This window comes from Lycorma delicatula, chromosome 4 (assembly GCF_047948215.1).
Source record: "Lycorma delicatula isolate Av1 chromosome 4, ASM4794821v1, whole genome shotgun sequence".
Lineage (NCBI taxonomy): Eukaryota > Metazoa > Arthropoda > Insecta > Hemiptera > Fulgoridae > Lycorma > Lycorma delicatula.
In genome coordinates, this window is record NC_134458.1 from 99,529,653 (window position 1) to 99,550,326 (window position 20,674).

Genomic DNA, 20,674 nt, shown 5'->3' on the forward strand with positions numbered 1-20,674 from the left:
AAGTTGAAAAATAAACTGTAAGAAATACTAGATCTGACAAATTTGATAAAAGGAAAACCTGTCGTTACTGTCCGTACACAAAAAAGCGAATGACTGCTGTGTTTTGTGTAAAGTTCCTAACGGTCTTGAGTGTTTAAAAACCTGTAGACAAATGTGTAAATAAACTAACGTTTTAAGAGCCTAAAATTCACAATATTTATAATATTATTTTATTATAAATATTATTTATAACAATATAAATATTATATTTTAAACATAAATATAATATATAATCTTAAATATAATATGTTAAATATTTCAGTGTAAATATTATAAAAAAATATTTATAATATTATTTATATTATATTATAAATATTGCTTTTTATCAACAATATTTATAATATTGTTTCAAAGACTGAAATATAGCAAATAATTTTGAAGCACATTCTGTGTCAAGCTGAGACGTTTATGGTACTGCTATTTTCTACAACTTATTGAAATTTTCATAATGATTAATTTTTTGGTTTCATATTTTCCTAATCCTGAGTTTTTTTTATATTATTTTATTCAATTACTGTTAACCCTTTGAAGACCACTTGACAATTTTTTGTCAGGTTCAGTTTTATGCTAAAAAGACCAACTGGTGATTTTTCATCAATCTCATTTTATGCGAGAAAGATGATCTGGTGAAATTTTGTCAAGTGTTTAAATGACGTTTGTACTGATCACATGTGCGGTTGGACAAACCAAAGATGTGATCATGGCAGACATGGCAGTCCGCTTGATAGAGGTTAGATTTGTTATTGTTTAAAGTTGCACATGGGATCACAATTAATATTCGAATGGTTTTAAAAACATAATTATTTTGAACTTAACTACTGTTTATGTTTTTATTTTTAGAGAACATTTAATCATGTTTGTCACGTAATACATAAATGTCATTCATTTGTTACTGTTTTGAGTTGGTCGTGAAATCATAATTTGTTCAGAGTGAAAAGGAAAGCTTTATTTTGTTTATTATTTAGTTTTTTACAATACTGTATTTATTGGTGGCTGCACAGTATGTAAATGAGCCGAGAGCAATGTGTGTTTATTATTGTTTTTAGTTGTTTGTGATGTTCGGATCGTAATATAATTATTTCATCTTAATGTTTTGCTTTTTTCCGGCAATATTTATTAGAGAGTTGCTATAATACACAAAATTTGCGGTGTATTTTGAACACAAAGTGAGAATGATCAGGAGCTTATGAATGATACTGATTTGTATACACAGTTCTAAAAAACTTAATTTTACAAATTTGACTAAAATTAATCAATTTCTTGCCAAAAATCATGAAATTTTCAGGTTTAACACAAGAAACGACAACAATTCTAAAAATTAAGATTCCCTGAGTAAAATTGTTGTTGATTTGAGTTAAGTGACTTCAAATTCATTTTTTTGTCATTTTCATTTCTTTTTTGGGTTCTTTAATCTTTAGAAAAGTTTTTGAATAAGATATGACCATAAAAAACATTCCTAGTTGATAGTGCATTGGTTTTCCTACAATTTAAAAAAAACAGCAAAAAAATATTTGTAATAAGAAATTTTATAAATTTAGCATGAGCTTACAAATAGTCACCATAAAGCACTGTACAGTTTTTTTACCAACAATAATATAAGCATGCAATTTTTTTTTAAACATCTTCAAAAAAAGGTTTGGTTCTCAAAGGGTTAAACATACTTCATTTTTACATACTTGAAAATAATTCACAATTGAATATCGCTGTTCACTGTTCTTGCATTAGGGTTAATCATTATTTTGCTTACTTAGTGTTTTACATTTTTATCAATTAAATTATATTTATATTTGGTTTTATTTTTTCTTAAAAACACTTAAAAAACCGAAAAAGCTAGTTTAGTTGGGAAAAAACATCAAGAAATCAACCAAAGAGGAATGAAACGTCAGTAGCCACCTCGTAGGTGGTTTTGGTTAATGTGGTACAAACAGATGTTTCCAATTGAAGGTTAAGAAAAAAAACGCATAAAAATAGTACCTCCAAAAGGTAATAAAATATCCAAAAAAAATTCTGTTTGATTGCAATACGATTTTTGTACATTGCTCATACTGATACTACCTTATATTAAAGTATCTAAAAATTTCTATTCATAATTTACCTCTGATTCATTAGTAGACTGTTTATTATTACCATCAAACAGATTCGTTTGTTTACCGTTATCCTTTTTATTAATACCCTTTTCATTTTCACCATCATTATGAATTAGCTGTCTATTACTATTGATTTCAGTTACTTCTGGTAATTTTAGAAATGTCTCCAATCTTCTAGTACTGACCTTAAAAGAAAAATAGATTATGTAAAAACTAAATTGTTATAATAAATATGAAAATATTTAAATAATATTTATTTATAACTTATTCATTTTAATTAATAAAAATAAAACTTCTAACAAAAATAGAAAAAAATTCCCTAAAAAATAAAAAAATCTCAATTCTTCTTTAATCTTCTTTTTTAAATCAGCACCAAATTTATTACAAGAAAGTTATAGTTATTTGTTTTTAATTTATCACTCACATCAATATATTGAAATTCAATAAACTGACAAGAATATTATTATCTTTTACTTTTTTATTCCAAAAGGTTATATTATTTTTTTCAAAGTTTGTAATTTCAATTTTATTTAAAATAAGGAAAGGCCTGCTAAACAAGTTACCCATACAAAAAAGTAGATAAAAAAATGCAAATCTGATAAATCAGTGTGTTGATACAGATAAGAAAAGACAAAATGAAACGACATAATAAAGAGACTACCAAGCATGAAGTTAGAGCTCTCTAGAATGCAGAAATATGTATTATTTTCTCCTTTTGTTTATATATACATGAATTTAATCATAGTCAAAAGAGTTTCCAAAAAATATTTGTAGATCCATTATTTATATTTAACGTTAATTGTAAATCATCAAACAATTTTCTTTAAGTTTCATGAAGAAATACTTTAAATATCAGAATATTTTAGGATGAATATTATTACAATAATCGATTACTAAGTAATGATGACAACAAACAAATAAAATACATCTTCAAACTGTTATACGATCTTCATTTTTTTTCTTAAATTCACAAGTGGATTTTATTTATTTTATAAAAATATAATCCATTTCTATTCTATTTTTATAAAATAAATAAAAAATCATAGTCAATGCATTTTCAAAAAATAAACAAAGTAGAAGTTTCACCAACCTATTGGTGAGAACATTTTATTTATTTTTTTAATTAATATACAAAGGTCATCCAATAATTAAGAAACAAATAACTGCAAAAAATGTATTATTCATTCAGTGACAATGAAACTAATGCTACTTTTTAACATTATCCCTGGCTACAAATAGACTCTTGTCCCGTAGTACTGGGAACCTTTTTATTCCAGTAGTAAAGATTTGTTCACCTTGTTTGAGCCGTTCTTGTATCACATTCTTGACGACTGAATTTGCATTGTTGCAAACCCCTATGCCACATAAAAACTTTTTGAGGATCAAACCAAATTGGTGTGAAATTGGAACTATAAGATAGATGTAGCAACACCTCCTGACCCAACCTTTGAACAGTTTCCAGTCTCTTTTTGAGCAGTATGAAAGTAGGGGACTATCATAAAGAAGAATTACAGTTTTTGAGAGAGAACCAGAACATTTTCTCCTTATTGTAGGTTTTATTTTATTTTCTAGCATGTCATAATAATACTTGCTGTTGAATGTACCTTCTCTTCCAAATACTCGCAATAAACTGGGACTTTATAGTCCCAAAACACCATGAGCATCACTTTACTGGCTGACAAATAGGTTTTAATTTTTTCCTGGCACGTAAACTCAGATGTTTCCACTCAATACTCTGATGTTTGGATTCAGCTCAAAATTATGAATCAAAGTTTCATTAAGGTTATTATGCAATCTAAAAAAGCATTAACTTTGGTTAAAAACTGTTGTTTAACTACCATACAAATATAAATTTGGGTCTCTTTGTGATTTTGAGTCGTTCATCACAGAACCCACCTCCAATATGTTTTGCAGTAATTCATCTTATCATGGATAATGGGATGTACAGTGCCATTTCTTACATTTCAACTTTCAGCAATTTCCCAAATTTTGTTGCATCTGTCCTCATGAATAAAATCATTAATATAATTTTGATAAGCATCAGTTCAAAATTTTTTCTGCTATGAAGTAAATCGATGACACTTGTAACCAACTTGAGCATCAGGCAGTCTCAGTTTATTTAATTAAATAGTTTTTTCATTGTTGCCATTTGTCTCTTTGATAATTGAATAATCCTCAGAAATGTGAGACAAACTTGTCACTTATCCTGATATGTAACCATAAATATAATGTAATAAAAGCTAGACAAATTTTAACATAACTTGGAAAATAAATTTACATTAACCCTCAACAAAATCTGAGTGATTTATAAACTTAAATATTTCCTCTAAATAAAAATTATCTTAATATTTACTAACTCAGGAAGTATTTTTTTTAAAGTTCACAACATAAAAGTTGAAAGAAAAAAATTACAACCTGTATAACTAAAAAGAGGTCTTACAGAGAGTATTTTCTGAAATTTTGTATGACTCAAACCCTGAAACAGGATTATTTAATATCTTAAATAATAGTGAATAAACCCATCTTTTTAGCTATGCACTAACCTGAGCAGATATGATGATGGGTACAGTTATAGGAAATATAAACAATGGTACAGTCAACTGGTTAAACAAAGCTAATCCAGAGAAAACACTGTCAGGTGTAAAAATACAATCATCTTCCAATGTATAATAAATAATAAATGTTACTAATGTAACCAATACTGATGATGCTTGTGTTAAAAATGCTGTAATGTAAAAAAAAAGAACAAGAAACAATAAGTAACAATAAAATTAAAGTTAAATATGACAGGTATAATTTACAAATATTTGCATTCTTTTCAGAATTAGAGTTTTCAAATATTTTTCTTTCAGTTAAAAAAATAATAAACCAGCATTTTTAAGACACCACCTACATTTCTGCAATGTAACTCACATCATGCAGCAATATTATTAACTTTTATTTTATTTCACTTTTACATAAAAAAAAAAAATATATATTATATAGGATGTAAAATGAATTATTAATAATGGGATAAATTCAGCAAGTGATTCTGAGCATCCAAGTGAGCATAAAATTTCCTACAACATAAATCTGAAAAGAAGTCTTTTCTGTCTGCAATTCTATGTTTGTTAAACAACAAATATTCATACTTCAAAAATAGTTTGAAACATATTACTAAGTTTCTATACATAAATTTTACATTATTAAACCCTTGAAAAAGGAATACTAATTTTACATTAATATCTATTAACTTTACATATTAATTTGTATTAAGTTTTTAACTATTAATTTTACATTATTTGTAAAATAAACAAATTTTGTTTCAATGTTTTCAAAATAACAAATTTCCAAATGGCTGGCAATTTAAGTTTTTAATCATAAATAGCTTTGTAACTATTAGTTCAGTCAAATAATATTTTAGTAGGCAAAATATTCATTTGAACAAATATGGATATTTATGAACAAAATGATATCTCACTAAAAATAACTAAGGTAGCAGAAATTTTTATAGCATCTCAATTTCATAAACGAAAATCTAGAAAAGTGTGGCTAGTTTCAAGAAAAATGTTTTCCCCTTAAAAAAAAAAATTATTAATCAATAAGCTATTAACATTTTTAGATAAACAATTTTGATATAACCCTAATATACAGAGTGATTCAGAAGGAATGGTAAATAATTTGAGAACTGATTCTACAGCTTGAAATAGGAAAAAAGTTTATACAAACATATATGTCCGAAAACGCTTTATCGAGTTACGGCTAACGAAAAATTTCATCTGGTTTTCAGTCCCCTGGTGAAATGAGGTCATACTGAATTTTTTGGGGCGTTATAAAGGGTAAACTTGATAGTTATTTAAGTTTTTAGAACTGAAAATCGGATAAAACAGGTCCTAGAACTGTACCTTCTTTAGTTTTCATGATAATCAATGTAAAATAGAAAAATCTGGTAACAAAAAACAATTTTTTTAGGTTTGAAGTACAACTGTTACAATGACCAACAATGCTAAAATGTTAACGTCAAACCTCGTAAAGAATTTAATTCTTAGAAAATTGAAGTAAAATCTATGAAAAACAAAAAAAATCAAATTTTATTATTAAGAAGTACAAAATTTAACAGAAAACATAATGAATTTGTAAAAATTAAAAACAGCTGTTTTAGTGCAATAAATTTAGACCTTTGAAAAATTAGATTGACAACACTAACTGTATGCTTCTAAATTAATTTCAATATTACTCATTCTTGTCATAAAATTGTAGTTATGAGTTTTAATTGTTGTTACATTTTAATAATAAACATTAGATGGTTTAATGGTTTTTGACATAATTTTGATTTTGGTTAATTATTTTTGAGAATCAAGTTGGGCAGTATTTTTGTGTAAGTTATATCAACATTTTTTCAATTGAATAAGTTTAAAAAAGTGAAATTTCATTTTGAATTCTTTGTTTTGAAAAATGCTACAGTCATGCTCTTTAGCTGCTGAAAAATGCTCTTTAGTCATGCAGAAAATCCTAATAATAAATCCTATTTTTGTGTATGGCTTTTGTGATGGAAGTGCTCCAGCTGCAGGGGAAGAATACTGACATAGGTATCCTGGACGAGTAGTTCCAAATTGTAAAATATTTTGTAGAATTTTTAATTAGCTTCATGAGTATGGTTCACTTTCCAGCACTCATTTTTCACCTGAACATCAACTGGTACATGGTTATGCGGTTATGCAAGGGAAAACATTGTTCAAGGGTACAGGTTTAGTGCTATAATGAGTACACATAGAATTACTACATGACTCAATATTCCACAAAACAGAGCATGGAGCACATTACATGCTCATGGACTGCATCCTTATCATGTTCAGAATGTTCAACATATTCAGCTTGGTGACCATGCAAGATAACTGCAGTTTTGCCAATGGGTTAACAATAATTTCTTCTTAATTCTGTTCATACTATTTTCAGGCGAACCTACTTTTACCCATAATAGCATAAACAACACGCTGAATTGCACATCAGTGGTCAGAAGAAAACCAACATCCTGGAGTTGAATCAAATTTCCAGGAAAGTCTTTTGGCAATGTTTGGTGTGGCATGATCGACAACCAATTATTAGGCCTTTTCATACTAGAACAATATCATGTTTCATAATATAAAAATGTGTTTAAAAATTTCAGATAATTTCTCAATGAATTTCTTACAGTGCTTGAAATTTCTCATTGGTGAAACGAATTGAAATGTACGAACAACTTAGGGCACTGACACCTTTCATGAACGAAGACAATTATTAGATGAAAAATTTACTGGTAAATGAATTAGATGTAGAGGGCCGGTAAATTGGCCACCTAGATACCGGACCTTACTCCCTTAGTTTACTGTTTATGGAGATGGATGGATGAATGAGATGTGAGGTATACAAGCAAAAAAAGCAGACTCACAATAATATGAACTGATCACCCGAATTCTCAGTGCTGCTGTCCTCATCAAGGAATGCAAAGATATCATTAGGTTGGCAACACAGAATGTAAGGAAACTATTTGAAAAGTGCATTGATGTCAACGGTGTAATTTTTGAACATTTATTGTAAATCAACACAGCATAACCCAATGAGTATTTTTTTCGTAAATTAAAAGTATTTTAATTTTTCAGAGGTCTAAATACTAATAGCAGCTGTTTTTAATTTTTACAAATTAAAAAAATTTTTCTGTAAGTTTTTCCTGCTTTGTTTTTAATAATAAAAGTTGATTTTTGTTTTGTTTTTCAGATTCTCCACAAGTTTTGATAATAAAATTTACCCATTTATTAGTAATTTAACAAAGTTATTGTACTTCAAACCTAAAAAAAAGATGTATTTTTCATCAACAATTTTTTTCTGTTTTATGTTTGATATCATGAAAACTAGAGGAGATACAGTTCTCAGACCTTTTTTATTTGATTTTTCAAGTCAAAAATAAAAATTCATCAAGTTTACCCCTTATATAGTGCATTAAAAATTTCAGTATGACCTCATTTCACCAGGAGGACTGAAATCCAGGTGAAATTTTTCACTAGTCTCAACTCAATAACAAAGCATTTTCAGACATACTTGTATATTTGTATGAACATTTTTCCTTATTTCACGCTCTAGAATCAATTTCCAAATTATTTCCCTTTCCTTTTTAATCATTCTGTATAAATAAAAAATAAAATACATTTTACTAGCAAAAATAACTGAAACCTTTTAGGATTTTGATAGAGAAGAAGACAGAGGGAACTATATAACAATGCAATAAGGATGCAACTACTATACTGCAATGCAACATTCAAGTTATTGCAGGGATTCAAAATTGTTTAATGTGATTTACTTCTGCATAACCAAATTTAGATTTCATATTTTTAACAGTTGTTACATCAAGAAGTTGTTTTGTAAAAATATTGAAATATAAGGAGTTCCTTAAAAAAAGTTTTTATTTATTTTTTAATCAAATATATTTTATAGTTTGAGGATAAATATTTTTTACCAACTTAAAATAATAAATTATTATAATTACGTACATAATAAAATTACATAAATTTACCAAATTTAAATAGAAAATTTCAATCCAATCCCAAAATATGAATTTAAAATAAAAATACACACAGAGAAAACAAGCACTTTTGGAAATAAGTTTATAGACTATTTTTTAGCTCACTTTAATAACATAAATCACAAACTTTATTTATGCCATTTATTCATATTATACTATGCACATTAACTTTTTTCTACTATTTTATACACACAGGTAGACATATCATACAACAAATATTTTACAATGCAGGCACGTATAACATAATTACACATAAAGTACTTGAAGTTTAACTAGAAATTATACTACACTACATATTAAAATGTGGTAATTTAGCTATCAATACAGTTTAAATACAGTAATAATCTTGCATTTACAGGAGTATGTAGAACACTTCAAAACTATGGATGGATGCTTACAGCAAAGCCTTTTTATATTTTGTGCATGTGTGTTTGTGCCTGGACCCACAAATAGTATCTTATTTATTATAAGATGAGTAAACCCTCCTTGTGTATGTGGTAATTTAGCTATCAATACAGTTTAAATACTGTAATAATCTTGCATTTACAGTAATATGTGGAACACTACAAAACTGAGGTTTTACACAAGAAAATTAATAAACAAAAAACACTTCATTATTTAGGCAAGAAAAATCTTTAACTTTTTTTTTTTTTTAATACTGATTGAAACTAAATCAAACAATTTGGCATAAGAATTAATTAATAAGAAATAATTTTTATTGTTTTTAATTAATTGCATTTAAAGCTATCAATATTACAAATTTTTTAAATAAATCTAAATATTCTCATATCCATTACAAATTGTTTTGGTAACTACTTACTAAAAGGGTACCATGTCTATCTAATCTTGTTAATATTCATAATACTTCCTATTGATTAGGTAAACTATTTTTAAAGATCAAGAAATCATTACTTCAGAATTTATCCCATTATTCATAAAAAAAAATGCTGGTCTTTGATGGCATGTTTTGTTGCAAAGTTTCCTTAAATACACTGGGTTATTGTAATTGTAGAGCTGCGACATTGCTGTAAAAATGTTATGAATATGTATTTCATATTTGTTGTACAATATTTTAAACATTGGCTAAATGCCCTACAAAACTGCGATTACAATTTCTTAAATGGGGCATATATTTGAATGTACCCCACACCACTTTTTATATTTTGTGCATGTGTGTTTGTGCCTGGATCCACAAATAGTATCTAATAGTTCATGATAAGATGAGTAAACCCTCCTTGTGTACTAAGGCAGTTACTTGGCTATCAGCAGTCAACAATTATTATTGTGCCTATTTATATGTGTTCCTTGATAATTGAAAGAAACATACTGGTTTACATACTGGTGTTAGTACAGGAACTAGAAAACATTTTCTACTGTCTCGGTCTATTCCAACAAAAACCTGTTCACCTTTAATAACATATCCATAATTATATTTTTGCCATCTACATGATCTAGCTTCAAACTGTTCTCCTGAATGATAAAAACATACACCTCTCAAAGGTAATACTAGTCTATACAGGTTTGTCTGTATGTTTTGAGCTCATTACAAATGAAATACTGCTGTGGCAAAGGTAGAAGCACCTAAAAATTCACAAAACGGCATACTTTTTCTTCTGCAACAAATTATGGTTTATGAACCATGTACTTGCAAACGTGAAACTTTAATACACAGTATGTCAACCACTTTTTTCCACTTATTGTTCACAATGGTTATTAATTTTATTACAACTGAATACTCTACTATTTAGAGCCATATCACTACTATACTTCAGATATTTATATGTGATTGGTGTTAGCTCATGTTCATTCAAAAATTTAACTAGTTTTTCTTCATCTTACATGAGTAAAATTATATTTTATTTTACGAAAGCATGCAACAAACCAAAATGTAACAATATGATGATTCTAATTTAATTTAATTTAGTGCAGTCCATCCAAGAGAAAAAAGCACTTCTCTTTACTTTTAACATATAAATGAAGTAAATACAATTTGTATTAAAGAAATTACAAAATTGTAATAACATGATACATTCACTTTAAAAACAAGAATTTTTAAAAAGTATGTTACCATTATATTAAAATTTCACCAAGTAAAACGGAAAACATATTTTACTGTATTTCTTCATGACCCAATAAGCTACTGTCTGTTAAACTATTGCCATCCTTTCCAAAATTTATCACTATATCTTCAATAATATTTTCACTCAAACTGTCTACTCGCTTCTCATGCTTTTTTCTTCTTTAATTACGTGCTGACACAATTTTTCCAAGTATTTGCACCCACTCTATTAACTTTCTAACAATAGATTTTTAACATTACTTAACTTACCATTATGTTATTAATCCCAATGTAACCTTTGACCCATACCAATTCTATCAGGTGAGAATTGCAGTGATATGGAGGAAGACCGAACACAACAGAATTTTTTGAATTTGTGATTTCATGTACTTGATAATGAATAAATTTTTAATTTATTCTATTATTTTTTAAAGTTCTACTTTTAACATGTCTTCAGTTGCAATTTAAAATTGGCAATTTTTGATTTTCGGATCAAATTTTTTCACTTTCTAGCAATAGTATGGTGCATTATCCATTACTATAATGGAACCTTCAGCGACAATTATGTCTTTAAAACCACTGCATAAAATTGCCACCATTCATTTCATACTGATACTCTTATGAAAATCTAAAATACCTGTAATAAACCACCACTCAAAAACCCAATTTCACTTCCAATGTGCATTACTATTATTCACCTTTCCCAGCCAGGGTTTTTATCCCAGATGACAAACCTTTCATAAAATCATCTTTTGCAATCTTTATATGTTTATCCACTCATACCTTTTCCTGTGCATGTCCCACATTAACCAAAGTTTCATCTAGATAATAAATTGTCTTATCCTCTTCACGAAATGGCTTAATTTTTCTTAAATATTCCCTATGACATGAAATAACATTTTTATGTCCAATCAATAAAGAATTATTTTTCCTGGACATGAAATAAAAATGCTCTGATTTTAAAACATGATGTAATATACTTCTAGAAAAATTTGGCAGTTCAAAATCAGTATTTACAGCATTTAATATTTTGTTCAAGTTAGGAAACTTGTTATTGAAATACAACTAATGAATTTTTTTCTGGTAGCAGTTTTAGTAAAATCGTCCAACTTTTCAATCATTTTCACATACTTTCAAGTCTTTTTAGGGCTAACATGTTTACTATAAATTTTTCGATTCTTTATTATTAAAAATTGTTCTTTCATTAATGCCTGTTGCACTACTTGTTTTCCATGCAATGCGTGACTACAGTTTTAGTGTTATTTTATTTTAAGGTTATGTATATGTTGCTGATTATATTTTTTTAGAACCACTTAAAAGCTTTCCACAGTTTATGTTTCATGACAGAATTACTTTGTTAAAATCTGACTGGAACAAAAACACAGTAAATTACGATTAATGAGAATAACACTGAATAAAACTGTTATAAAAGTGGAAATATAAAACTGTATTATACCATACAGAGTAACACGCTAAGATTGAAATTCTTTCACTGAACTGAATAATTCTGTGAAGCATTACAAATGATGTTATTGTTATTACACATCAAACAAAGACTGAACAGAATTTTTAATTGCTTATCATCAGCATGCCATGGCACCAGACAAATGATAACTTACAGTGCATTATTTTACACATAAAGCAATAATTGCACTAGAACATGGGAGTGACAGATGATTCAGCCTAAACCACTAAGGTATAACTCATACATGCTGAATTCAAATTTTATATCTGCTGCACCATTTCCTCAGACAGACCTTAGTTAAGATATGTTCTCACTTGCGATACATCAAAAGCAAGATCAAAATAAAAAAAAAAAAAGACATGACTGAAAGCAGAATAGCAGATGCAAGGTAAATGTCACAGGAAGCATTCTGCATTACATATCTGTATTGATAAGATGACAGTACACAATCAAAATGCAAAAACAGTGTTATTTTATCTTTCCTAGCTTCAAAATTACCTATAAATATTCTTATCTAAGCTTTTATGATATTTTTAAATATTAGAAAAACAGAAAGTGGTGCCCCAACATTAAACAATTACTATAATTTTTACTGTTACCCTTAAGCAAAAACAATATTACATTTAAAGATTTATTTAGATCAGCCAGGACTGTTTATTTATTTTTAATCATTAATTAACATGCATTCATCCAAATAATAGCAACTTTTTCTTTAAACAATGATTATGATGAAATTATGTCACCCCTAGTCAATAATTTATTACATTTACTGGGGGTGAATAAGAAACCCTCATATGACAATTACAAGGGTTATTTTTTTTTCAAGGTTCAATCAGTTGTGAAATAAAAACCCGCGCAAAAATCAGATGAACCTTTGCGCATATGTGCTGCGCAGCGTCTCTAGTATGGCCATCAATCATGCCGTGTCACTTCATTTAGTTCTGAACACACAGCTAGCACATACACATGTCTACAACAATAGCATCTCCTGCCAAGAGTGAAGTGCGTGCGGTAATTTGATTTCTTCAGGCTGAGGGGTGATGTGTACGGTGAAACTTCAATGAGTGACTGCAAAGTGCGACAATGGTGCAGGAACTTTAAAGCAGTTTGTACAGATGTTCATGATGCAGCCTTCTCCAACAGAAAGTGTATGGCTACTGTGTTCTGGGACCGAAATGGAGTTCTCTTGATGGAATTCATGGAACGTGGCACGACCATCACTGCAGCCTCATACTGTATGACTCTTCAACGTCTACGAAGGGTAATTCAGAATAAGCGGAGAGGAATGTTGTCATCAGGCATTTTCTTTCTCCATGACAATGCTCGGCCGCACACTGCAGCTGTAACAAAGAAGCTCCTGCAGCGTTTTCGTTGGGAAGTGTTTGATCACCTAACATACAGCCCGGACTTGGCTCCATCCAATTTTCACCTCTTTGCTCACATGAAACGCTGGCTAGGAGGACAACATTTTGGCACAGACACTGAGCTGCAGACCAGCATAGAAACATGGCTGAAAACACAGGCGGCTCCGTTCTATGACAAGGGTATTGGAAAGTTGGTACCAAGCTACGACAAATGTCTAAATCAGAGTGGTGACTATGTAGAGAAATAGCGTAACTATGCAAGTACTTGTTACAAATAAAAAATTTTTTATTTTCACTGTGGTTTTAATTTCGTGACCGATCTTGAAAAAAAATAACCCTCGTACATTAATCTCTTGGCCAATTATATAGTAGTTAATACCACAGTTATCACATATACATTAATATTTTTTTTCATTTTAATTTATTTTAATAAACACACTTAATCGTTTCACCACTGAGTTTGATGTAATAAATTTAAAAAAATAACAGTAAAACTTATTAAGTTTGAAATATGTCATTTTAAAATTCTCAATTATTTGATGAATACAATCTAGAAGAAAAATGTCTGTTTTTTTTCTACATCATATTTTTTATATTTCTTGCCAGTAAGATTCAATTCCAAAAACTCAATACCATCATCAAATCCATTTAATAATAAAAATAAGGTTCACTATTTGTAATATATGCTAACATTTCAGCATCAGAAAGATGCCATAAATAAAATAAAGAGATAACTAAATGCAGCAAATTTAGAACTAAACATTCATATAAACACTAAAATGATGCAGGTAATACTGAGAAATGACAAGTTAAGCATATGCTGATCTTTGTCTAAAAGTCTGATGCTTTATCATGATCATAATGTTCACAAGTTTTAATTGCTTCAATATATTTACACCAGTATCAGGGAAAGGTTGAAAAGTTTGTATAGCATGAAAATATTTTACCCAAACAACCTTTTTTATGTTTGCACTATTTCCAGTCAATTTGCCTTTTGGCATAAACCATAGTAACTTTGTAGGTCTCAAATAGCATCTTTATAGTCACCCATAGCATCTACACAATCTCTTAGCACCACCATAGTTCTGCCATGAAAAACTATTTTCCCTTGAGATGTTAATTTTCTCCGCCAAGCACCCATTTTCTCTTCATTATGGCTAATGCACTCAAGATTTTGTATCTTAATATCAAGTCCGTATAGAAAATTAGTCTGACAATGCTGCTCGGAAAACTTGAATTTTCATAATCTAATATTCAATATATACAAACTGTACAATTTCTGTGATTGTTGAAATTTCTAGTACACCAATTACAGATAAGTTTAAAAAAAATAATTTTTAACTTTTATAAAAATATAAATTTTACATCATTTTAAATTGAGAATTTCAAACATTTTGAGTTAAAAAATAAAAAAATAAAATCAAATAAATTTTTAATAGAGATTGCCCTCAAACATATGGTGTAATGGATAAAAGTTAAAATCATAAATATGTGAGCATACCAATAAGAGGCCATTTTATCAAAACCATAAGTAAATGAATGTTCCAGTAAATAGTTACTTGTTTAACCAGTTCATTCTTTAAATATAAAATAAAAAGTAAAGTTTTATAAAATCTTTATTTTGAAAACAAGAGTTGCGAGAAACTGTTAATGATTTCATTACCACAAACAACAAATAAATGACTGTGAATAGAATGTTAACAAACAAAATAAATAAATTAACTGACTCATTATAGCCCAGTACAAAGAATCTTTATCAAGTAAACTGAGTTCTCCAGACCTAGTGCATGACAGTTTATTATAAAAGTCGATTTCCCAACCATATAACTTTAAAAGTCGGATTCCTTGTAACACTTCATTTATCTGCCACAATCTCTTATCACTGTAATCCTGTTGAGAAAACAAGCACAAAAAATAATTAGTAATGTACATAACACAACCATATAGAAAATAATTTATAGTTAAACTGTAATATGTGGCAATATTATCTGACAGTATTTACTATTTGGTTGAATGAAAAAAAAAAACTGTTGCAGTAAGTGTATCAGGAGGGCAGATTTTCAGTTTTAGTTTAACAATGGATGTTGTACTGCTATAATGATTTATGAAAATAATATTGCTTTTGGTGTTTTAGACCTACTTCATATTATGTTAGTACCATTTGTTCTTTTACAATACTGCAAGATACTGTGTATTGTTCCAATACATTTGGATATACATTATACTTGTATATTTGTTTTTTCTTCTTCCTTTTCAAATGTTGAATGCATCAAATCAAATGTTGCTGAGGTTGAATGCATCAACTGTTTAACACTGCTACTTGCCAACAACCCAATTTGATACTGTTACGCATAATTTGTGTGGTTTTGGAGCCATGCTCACAAAAAAGAAATAGTTCAAATTAACCCAAAACAATTAAAACTTTAGAACTGATTTTTTGGACACCAACCCCTTTCCTTCATATCAGATGACATTTTGGATATTGCAAAACTAAAGTTCTACAGCGATAGCTCACACCTGGTGGTGCTTGCAAAAATTTGATTTGGACTACAAACATGATGTTTTGGGAGACCACTAAGAAACCAGATCGCAAAAATATAATTATGGCTTTCTAATAACGTCACCCTTCAAGTCAACATGAAAACATACCCAAAAATCCAGTTTTTGCCTCTAACTCCAGTTCCTGTGAACCGAATTGCTTAAAAATCAATAGGGTTCTATTTCTACTAGGTATCTATCATCCTACCAAATTTCATCAAATCAGTTAAAAACTGCAACCAGTAGAACAAAAAAATCTGAAAAAGGGACCTAAAAACCCCATTTTTTAGCTCTACCTCCAGTTCCTGAGAACTGATTCACTTGAAAATCAATAGGGCTCTATTAATTGGTGGGAATAGAGCCCCACCAAGTTTCAAAAAGATCAGTTGAGATTTGCATCCAGTAGAGTTGATGAAAAAATTGTATACATATATATGTATATAAGCATTGCAGAATTGTGTTCAGAAAACTCCAAACATAAAAAGGTTGGTCCCTCTCCTTCTGACATCCCCACAGAAAATCTGACTTGGTGCAATAGCAATTTCTACAAATTCTTTTAAAGTGTTAACAAAACATTTTTGAATAATTGTGTTACAGTTGATCATTTACATGAAAATCAGTAACTGTAACTATCAAAAAATTTGTTTGGCCTATCTACTACACTTAACTGGACATTATTTATTTACACACTAATATGCAGGTATTTATGGATTTTAAAAATAAATACCAAACAAAAGACATTTCATTTATGAAATAAAGGAACCTTTTTAAAAAAAAAGGTTAACATTTGGTTCTGCTTTAATGAACAAATCCTTAATTTCTTACTATACATAATTTACAAAATGCAATCAAAACAGTCTTTTTGATTCACTTCCCAAATTTGGAAATTGTGATGAGGATGCAAAAGTTGGTTAGAAAACGATAGTGATACAGCAGTATTCTCTTTTTAAATAATATTTTTAAATCCATAAAAGAAACTTATGATACAAAGAATGATTCTGGTGAGGATGACTTGATTAATAGAGCAGATATCAATTGGGCCAATCCATGATAAAAAAAATAACCTTTTAGCTTATACCAAAGGAACAATTAAGACCCTTGCTGAAACTTTTATGTTAAAAGACTCATATCCAATGCAACTACATTTGCTAAAAAAATAAATGAGAGAACTTGCAGTAACAAAATATTGCTGAAAAATAATCTAGAAAAATAAGAGTTATTATTTCAAATAAGTTTTCATTTATTAAATAAGAATCACTTTATGGTATTTAAAAACATGGTTTTTAAATGTTTTTTAGCCTTTTTGAAACATATTTTTGGTACTACACAATATAGTACAGTAGATTTATAATACGAGGATTGTCTGAAAAGTTTTGGGCCTAACATAGAAAGATGTATTTCTTCTGTCAAATATAGTTTTATTTTTCAACAAAGTCTCCTTTCAAGTCAATATACTTTTATCCAGCAATACTCTATTTAACCCTTCCTAATAGTAGCTGGATCTTTCTCTGAAAAATAGGCGTTTATGTGTGCGATAACCTCCTCATCCAATGAAAATCTCTTTCCTCCAAGCAAAACTTTAAGGTTAGGAAACAAGAAAACATCACTTGGCGCCAGATCGGGTGAATACGATGAGTGATCAACCAATTCAAAGTGCAATTTATGAATTTTAGCCACGGCGACCATTGAACTGTGAGCAGGTACATTGCCCTGATGGAAAAGCACTTTCTTCTTCTTGAAATGTGGTAGTTTTTTTTTACAATTTCTGCCTTCAGCTTGTCAAGTAATGATGTGTAATACTCTCCCGTTATTGTTTTACCTTCCTGAAGATAATCAATATACAAAATTTCATTACTATCCCAAAAAACAGTCCCCATCACCTTCCCGCAAAATATTCAATTTTTTCCATTTTCACAAAACCACTCACAATGACTTGCTCAAAGATTATCAAACAACTGAGCATCCTAAATGGCTGAAATTCTAATGAGTACCTTTTAATGTATGCATGAATACATTCCCTAACTTTTGTTGACAAGTGTTGCAATCTTCATGTTGAGGCTCAAAACTTTTCAGACAGTCCTCGTAAATCAAGGTTTCATATTAATTAAATCGACCTATGGGAATTTCTTTTTTATTATAGTTTGTAAAACATGCTATAGTTTTTACTTTGGATCATACTCTCATTCAGCATGTCTTAAAACTAAAAAAAAAACCTGCTAAATTAAATGACCTCCTGTAGCCTCGCTCAGAAGTGTTAGACATTCAAGCCATTATTAACTGACAAGCCATCTTGCAAACATTTAAAATTTTGAATACTGAACCTATTATTTTACACACATTCCCAAAAATCCTTGTAGGGTTATCTATTAGTAAACATCAAAAACAAGTTCTAATTTAATTTAAGCTAATTTATATCATCTAATATATAGATAATTATATTAATAATCTAGCAAAATTGCATCTGTGTAGCAGAAAATAATTATTTGCAAAAACTGATTATCTCCAACTTCCTGATTAATATTATCATTTATTTCTCTCTTTTCACAAGTGTTTTGCAGAGATCTTTCTTCATCAAAACATATATGAATTAAATACATATTCAATTATATGTATTAAGATAAAAATGTATTTTGAAAAATTAAAACATAGAGAGAAAAATAGCCGAACTTTATTTTTTTTAATCTTTATTATTAATTTTACATATTACTGCTTCTTCTCCTCTTCAAAGTACTCTCCTTCCCTATTCACACACTTTTCCCAGCAGCGTTTCCACTTCATGAAGCAGTCCTGGACAGGTTCATTTTAAATGGCCTTTAAAGACCGTGACAAATCTGCTTTAATGTTATCAATAGTCTAAAAAACTTAATAAACTCAACAGTCTCAAAATGGTATCCTTTCATCACTGACTTCGGAATTTCAGAAATAAGAAAAAATCACAAGGAGTCAGGTCTGGCAAGTAGGGAGGCAGGGAAGACAGTCATCTGATTTCTGGTACAAAATTGATAAATTGACAAATCTCAAGTGTGCAGGCACACTGTCATGGTGAAGGAAGGAACCATGAGTTGTCTCGCCACAACTCTGGTCTCTTTTTGCGGATTTTTTCACATAACCATTGTAAAATGCCTTGTTTCACCTTGAGGCAAGAATTCAAAATGTTTCCATTAAAATCAAAAAAACAGAGAGCATCATTTTAACATTGGATCGAGACTGACACTCTTGGGACGTGGAGATCCTTTGCCAATCCACTGTGATGATTGAACTTTTGTCTCAATGTCATAGCCATAAACCCAGCTTTCATCTCCCATTATGATGCTTTGCATGAATGTTTCGTCACTGGCTTGTTCAAGTTACCAACAAACAACCACTTTATGTTCTTTCTGCTGTTTTGTTATCAAATGAGGAACAAACTTTGCTGCAACTTGATGTGTGTTCAATCTTTTCAGTCAAAATGTCATGGCACGATCCAACTGAGATGCAAGTTCTCTAACAGTCAATCAACAACTTGCATGCACCAGGTGGATGTTGATTTTCTGAATGTGGGTGTCATCAGTTGAAGTCAAAAACCTTCCTGGTTGAGGGTCATCTTCAATTGACTGGCGACCAATTTTAAACCATGAAAACCATTTGTAACATTGCATACAACCCAGAGCATCATCTTTGTAGCTTGTTTCAAAAGTTGAAACGTTTCTGTGAAAGTTTTCCCTAGTTTCACACAAAATTTTACGTTACATTGTTGCTCTCGAAAATCACAATTACAAAAATCACTAATACTTAAATATGTTGCACTCAAATAAACTAAACGCGATAACAACCCAAGAACATGTGGTTACAGAGGTTTTGTGAAACAATGCTGCCAACCACACATCACTAAATATCTCTGTTGGCATATAATCGAATAATGTTCGATTATTTTCTGAAAAGACAATGTATACAATTTCAGCCACTAAACAAACTATTGTGCTACCATTATTATCTATAGTAGATAATATAACTATTTAGTATCATCATTTGAACATATTTTTAAATCTAATTTTTTTAAAATATAAATTAAATTTACTATTTCTCTAACCCAAATAACATGTTCAAACTTTACTTTTTTAATTTTTTTGCTGTTTTTCTATTATTTTTTGTTTGTTATGTTTTGCTGTTTTTTATCCCTTTCTGGACTAAGGGTTTTAAATCTGTTATTTATTGCAAATATTTGCTTCTTATCTGTACTTGAAAATGTATATTTAAGATCTGTAATGCGATCAACATAAATAAATTTCTGTTGGTTACATTTATATGGTTGTACGATGTTCTTGCCAATATATTTTTTAATTTTTATTAGTCATTTCTATCTAGAATTTTTACAATTACTCTCAACATTATTTTCAACATTCATTGGCAATGCTTATTCAGTAATATTAGATTACTCAAAAGTGAAAATAAATAGAAATAATGACATTGAACACACTTCAAAAATAAAGTAAATACTACATTTTACATATTAGCATGAAAAAGGATAGAAATAAACACAGGCCAGGTCTACAAGGTGTGAAATTTAGCTACTGATTAATTAGGATGAATTTTATTCAGAGTAGGGAT

The 20,674-nt window shown here is 29.1% G+C and overlaps 1 protein-coding gene across 3 annotated transcripts in view; it reads right to left on the bottom strand.

The window, feature by feature from the left end:
* Positions 1-20,674, bottom strand: part of Sur (Sulfonylurea receptor) — a 134,401-nt gene that overhangs the window by 72,845 nt on the left and 40,882 nt on the right. For all 3 annotated transcript variants that reach the window (XM_075363787.1, XM_075363786.1, XM_075363788.1), the window contains 3 exons: positions 15,277-15,439; positions 4,670-4,851; positions 2,135-2,311 (listed from right to left, as the gene is read on the bottom strand). In XM_075363787.1, the coding sequence (XP_075219902.1) occupies positions 2,135-2,311; positions 4,670-4,851; positions 15,277-15,439 (522 nt within the window). The remainder of the gene's footprint in view (positions 1-2,134; positions 2,312-4,669; positions 4,852-15,276; positions 15,440-20,674) is intronic.